Source organism: Hakea prostrata, chromosome 6, assembly GCF_041222555.1.
Source record: "Hakea prostrata isolate BN-2017 chromosome 6, UWA_Hpros_2, whole genome shotgun sequence".
Classification (NCBI taxonomy): domain Eukaryota; kingdom Viridiplantae; phylum Streptophyta; class Magnoliopsida; order Proteales; family Proteaceae; genus Hakea; species Hakea prostrata.
Window position 1 is genome coordinate 22,933,326 of NC_142605.1, and position 6,316 is coordinate 22,939,641.

Sequence of the window (6,316 nt, forward strand, 5' to 3'; positions counted from 1 at the left end):
TTAATTTTTAGTAGCATTCATATTTGGTTTCTTAAGGGCTGCCCATGTGTAGTCTGCCCATGTAAATGTGCTTTATTAAAAATGTTCCTTTGTGACTCACTGAGTTGAGTGTGCACATTTAAATCTCCTTGTGCCAAATGGGTAAATTTGAATTAAGGAAGATAGTGGCAGGAGGCCATTTAACTACAACAACATTCTCTATTCCCTAATACTGCTCAATCGAGTGGCTTGTTCCAATGGGTGATTGTTAGATTTGTGCTCGGTTACTCCATTGTGCTTTACTGACCCCACCATATCCCCCCCCCCCCCCAACAAAAAAAAAAGTCTATAATTAAGGCCCTGAGGATATTTCTCCTTTGTTTTAGTATAAATGCCCCCGAATTTTATTGATATTACCTAGTGGGGACACACATACACAAGGAGAAAATAAGAATTGATGGAGGCAAACACGACCATGACCTCTGCCAGCCTCCACCAAACTTCCAAACATGAACATCGTTAAGCTACTCAAGCTCCCTTTGCCCTTTATTTCTTGACATCATCTTATTTTAGGACAACTATTTGCTAACTAAGCTGATCATGTCTTAATAACCAGAGGGGGAATATTACATCGAAGCAATTGATTTGCGCTTAGCCTCACGCCGTTTCTTTTCAGTAGATAACTCTTCTGCAAACCTGCAAGAACATTTAATAGGCTAGGTTTCAAGTTTACCACAGAGAGAGAGAGAGAGAGAGAGAGAGAGAGAGAGGGGGGGGGGGGGGGGGGGAGAGAGAGAGAGAGAGAGAGAGAGAGAGAGAGAGAGAGAGAGAGGGAGAGAGAGAGAGAGAGAGAGAGAGAGAGAGAGAGAGAGAGAGAGAGAGAGAGAGAGAGAGCCCACCTGAGGAGAGCCTGCTCAGTTGTGACACCAAGACGAGGTGGTTTAAACCTTCCACTGCTTGGGTCGTAGAAGGTAAGAGTTTGGGCTAAGAGCTGTTTCCCTATTTCCTCAAGATGGTGTAGGTTTGCACTTGTTGTGTTAGACACGCTAGCTTCAGTGCTGTTCAAGGTGTCGATCTGGTTTCAAACATGAACAAAATTAGAATCAAAATGAAGAAACAAAAGTACAGAGATGGTAAACTTCCTGTTAACCATAATATTATATAAACCTACAAAAAAGAATCTCTATAGATAAATCAAACCTGAATCCGGAGATAGTTTGTTGGGTAAGCATGGAAGAGCATGCGACCATATAATTCAGCCATGCGGGGTCCGGCAGTTGATTCTATTAATCCAGAGAGGGAAGAGTTCAATTTCTTGAATAAAATGTAATAGTTACCGATGCCCCACTTCACAATATTAGCTTCATATCCTTCCACCTCTTCTGCTCCTGTCCCAAGAGATAGAACCCGAAACTTCGAATAATCCACGTTGCCACTCATCTCCTTTACCACTTCAGTTATAGCAACCAAAGTCTGCAGAGAGAGAGAGAGAGAGAGCTTCAGTTTTTGTGTATTTGAAGAACTGATCTTACTGGCATTAAATGGATTAATGAAGCTCGGGACATACAGGATTTTTAGCTACAAGGCCACCATCATAAAGGTTATATTCCACAGTGACTCCTTTCGATGTGGTAACCTGAAATTGATATGGTTGGAAAGCAAGTGGAAGTGCTGCTGTGCTTATTACAACATCTGATAGGTTTGCATTCATCTTTTCGTCTGATTTTGCCTGTGGAGTGACAATTCATTACTGAATTATTGACATCACTATATGAAGTCAGTGCACAAGGTATAACCTTACTGATACTTCACTGGAAAGCTGTTTCAAATCGAGTTTGGATCCTCTATCTATGTGGATGGTGAGGAAATAATATTCCAATAACCCATATGACTGGATTCTTGATATGTGACGAGTATCAAAGCAAAATTAGCTAAAATTGAACTTAATCCCAATAATCACAGTTTATCAAAAAAAAAAAAAAAAAAGCTTTGAGATTGTACACATGTTAAGAATCCAACCATGAAGATAGAGGATCTAGACTTGTTTGTTTGAGACGTACCTCAAAGGTAGTGAAGATGGTTGGTTTGAGAAGTTTCATATCAAATGTTGGAATAACCACATTGGTTACCGTCTCATTCAATCGAATTCCTCCAATCATTTCTTTGGCTACTTTGTAATAGTATGTACCATTGAATTCTGGTTCATAGAGCGTCCTCACAAATTGCTCAAACTCATTCATACTGTGAGGAGATTTGTAATTTTTCAAACTGATCAGATTTTTGTCATGTCTCAAAATGTTCCAAAAAGGAAGAATGGTTGCATGAAAGAAAAAAACCCTAATGAACCCACCTTGAGTTCAACCAAAAGATTTTAGGAGCTTCTTCAAAATAGAAGTTCAATAGATCGTTTGCAGTATAGAGAGGTCGACCGGATTCATCTGGGTAAGTGAGCAACCCTGTGATTAAACCTCCAGTGCTTGTTCCAGCAACCACATCAAAATACTCTGCAATCCTTGCATCTTTACCATCAAGATGCTGACAAGTAATTAATTCAACAAAAAACACCTTAAAGCGAGCACAAGGCATGCAGAAACATTTGAATGAACAGAAATAAACTACGTTAACAAAATATTAGTCACCTTCAACATTTCTTCAAGTTCTACAAGAATGGTACTTGGGATGATTCCTCTAATTCCACCTCCATCAATGCTAAGAATTGTGATGATTCCATCATCGGAGCTGCTGCTACTGGTACTGATTCTGTCAGATTTTCTACCCTGGTAACGCCCTTCCGTGAATGATGGTTCAGCAAGCTATAAAGCAACAGCGTATCTAGAATTAGTCTAGGACATCAATAATAACTAAGAGAAATTCTAAATAAACTGCTATAGATAATCTATATCTACGAGAAGTCAACAATACTCACAATTAAGAGAATACAAAGAGATGCCAAGGTTGGCAGTTTCAGATCAATGCAATGACTTCTCTCCATAAGTCCACTACCTCTTTTGGAATTCTTCTTTATTCTCCTCACCTCTCAGCTCTCTTTTAGTCGGTGCTGTTATCTATTCCATTAGCGTATATATATTTATAATCCTCAAAAGTATCAAACGGGGTTTAATTTTTTTTTTCCAAAAAAATAAATATAAACAAAACAAAACTAGCCAGTTTGAGTTATAGTATCAGTGTTTGAGTTAACCTTGCTATGTTGTGACCCATATTCTTCTATTCGACTTTGAAGATGGATCTGTATTGACATATTTTAGTGGGCAATTCAAATTATCTGATTCGTGAGATATGTGATGAAATTAGAGACTAACGCGTCATTGATCTCGATTTATGGTGGGGTGCTGAGGCATAACCTTTATGGTTCGACCTAACTCGATGGGTCAATCCATCTACCCAATTAAAATCTATAAATATGTACATTATGTTCTCCGATAAAATTATTGAAATTTAGGATTTTTGACTTAAGGTTTTGAGTGAGTTTTTTAACACTAATCTGATGACTGATTAAAAGATCTGCATTATAATATTCTTTCTACATAGTGAAAGTTCTTCTTCATTGCCACTTGAACAAGCACAGCAGCCGATGAAACCACGCCAACTTTGTGTTCAATATTAGATTCGTTTTTGTTTCTATTCATGATTTCCTTGGAGGTGATTTTAACAAACCTAAACATAGCCTTTACATACTCAATTGTAATTAGATATTAATTAATTAATGCCTATGGTGTGGATAAATTGTTCACATATTTCCTTTGTAATTGGCTCAATCTTTACCCCGAACAAGAAAAAGGAATAGGCGAAATCACATCTTTTGTGTTGTGAGTATTGTTATTGAGCAGCTAGATGCTCTTTCACTTAAATATAAAATGGCCAAATCTAAAACCTCCATGATTGTATCACAACTGAGGTGTAAATCTACGCCTTGAGATGAGAAGCTTTTCTTAATGTTTAGAAAGTCAAGATTTTCTACCCTCGAAGTTAGAGGATACAATTACCTTGATGTTTCTTCCATCACATTTTCCTGAGGAATTTTAATTTTTGAATTCTCCATGAATGTATGGTGATTAAAAATTAAAATAATAGCATCCTCTACAACCATTGAAATAAAAAAGAATTGGATTCAGATTTAGATTACTCAATTTATTACCTTGGGGTATTGAGTCCAAGATAGACTCTCGTTCGTAAATCGGTTGATCACATGAAAATGCATATCATATCCAAACAATATTACAGAGGATCATTCAATGTAGAGTTGGTAGAGTGGTAAGATCCATATCAATGCAGGGTTGGTAGAGAGAAGATCCACCGGAGAGGCAGGGTGCCGGGCGACAAGCATCCCCCTGAGGATGTAATCAAGGTGCGCTCAAGCTGCCCGGTATATAAGAACCTTAGATACCAAAAAGAAAAAAAAGAGTGGTAAGATCCATGCTTCTCAATGGAGAAGTTATGGATTCGACCCTTGTAGATGACAAAACTCCCTCTAAAGATGTAATTGAGGTGCACGCAAGCTAGCCCGGATGAACCTCAAAAAAATACAGAGAATCAATAATAGAAGTTCTAGCACCCATGCATAAATTGTGTATATATTGATGTGATTTTATGAGTAAAATGACAAATGAAGATTGGCACCATCTGCTGCTGCTATATTTTTAATTATATTGCATTGTATTGAATTAGTGTCAGAATATATTTGGCTCATTACATAATATATATCACATGTTACGTGCGTATTAGCTCAGTTCTCTGGGGCTCTATGTTTTTTTTTTGGTAAACCGGTATTTAATTATAAAACGGGCAAAAAGAGTCCAAGACATCCTGAGTACAAAGGTCAAGAAGCTAAGGAGTAGAATTAGACCATACAGTCCGACTTGCTGCAGACTGGGCCTTCCATCACATTTACTATATGTTTGGCTCATTCAATATTGTGGAAGGATTGAATTCATGGATCACATGTGATTTAGGGCTCGTTATTCAAAGCTATAGTAGTACTGATTTAAATCGTCTGTAGCCATAAATGTGTCCGTCATTTTTTAACTATGCAAGGATGGCGTGTCAAGTTTTGATTGGATAAACCTATATTGTTGGATAATATAAAATTTCAAATTTTAATAACCACATCCTCCTCATGACCATAGATGGTATGAATCCCTAAGGGCCTAATCAATGACCACCTAACTATACAACTTTGTGGTCCTCCCTATCTATTGGCTAATATTGGCTTGAGTGTTGTAGGTTATTATTTTATTTATTTATTTTTGAGAAATGTTTTGTGGATGACCATGCCAATATACAATCTCACACGAACCTAAATTGACAAATCCACCCGGTGAATGTGAATTTAGAGGATATGACAAATGAAATTTGAAAGGCAAACTCTCAGTTTTTTAATTCAAATTTGAATGTTCTCTCAACTAAATTCTGTTGTAAACGACTCTTGTATAACAATCATAGTTTTTCAAATTTATTTATAAATATATACACAAGACTTACCCATCTTGGTAAGCAACATATTTATCAAAATTCAGAGTTCTTCTCTCCATTGTTTCATGGTATTAGAGCCAAAGTTTTGAGAGTTATTTTTTTTCGGAAAACAAACATCTTCAATGGCCATTGCTAACACTCTATTCCCCATTATCAGTCTCACCAATCTTATTTCTGTCAAGCTTGATGGAAAAAAAAAACACAAGCCTTGGATTTTGGCGATAATTTGTCTTCTCTGAAGGGTGTCAAGTTGGGGCAACATAAGCAGTCAACAACTCTCAACAAAAAATAATTTGGTCTTAATCAAACAGTGCTTCATAACATCACAAGCTTTCTTCAAGCACAGAGACAAACTTTTGCGCTAAACAATGCAAAGTTTGAGGGGGATGAAAGACCAAGTCAAAGAGCATAACGGATCTCTTAGTTTTTTAATTCAATTTTTTAAATTTGAATTCACTCAAATTTGAAGATTCTTTCAACTAAATTCTATTGTAAATGGCTCTTGTGTAACAACCATAGTTTTTCAAATTTATTTATAAATATGTACACAAGACTTACCCATCTTAGTAAGAACATCGTATTTTATCAAAATCAGAGTTCTTTTCTCTATTGTTTCAATTTTATACTAGTAGAAAATGTTAGGTTCACATCCTCTACAATTCCTATCCCCTGCAATTTTCTGTAATTCATATCTAGGATTGTAACACATGGCAGTCAATAATCTAACGGTTACAATCAAAACCCAACTAAAAATTGAATCTAACGAAATCCTAAAATTTTTCTTAATTCTTTCTCTCCAGTTTTCTTGAGGCTTAATTTTAGGAATTCATTAGATTCAATTGTTAGA

General features: G+C 36.5%; 1 protein-coding gene across 1 annotated transcript; it reads right to left on the reverse strand.

Moving 5' to 3' along the window:
• Positions 1-381: 381 nt before the first annotated feature.
• On the reverse strand, positions 382-3,013 carry LOC149012692 (patatin-like protein 2). The gene is made up of 8 exons (XM_089159417.1): positions 2,906-3,013; positions 2,619-2,792; positions 2,330-2,514; positions 2,040-2,220; positions 1,547-1,708; positions 1,180-1,452; positions 879-1,054; positions 382-675 (listed from the first exon to the last, which is right to left on the reverse strand). Exons 1-8 carry the CDS (start codon positions 2,969-2,971, stop codon positions 606-608), a joined length of 1,287 nt encoding a protein of 428 aa, XP_089015543.1. The 5' UTR covers positions 2,972-3,013; the 3' UTR covers positions 382-605.
• Between the last annotated feature and the right edge of the window lie 3,303 nt (positions 3,014-6,316).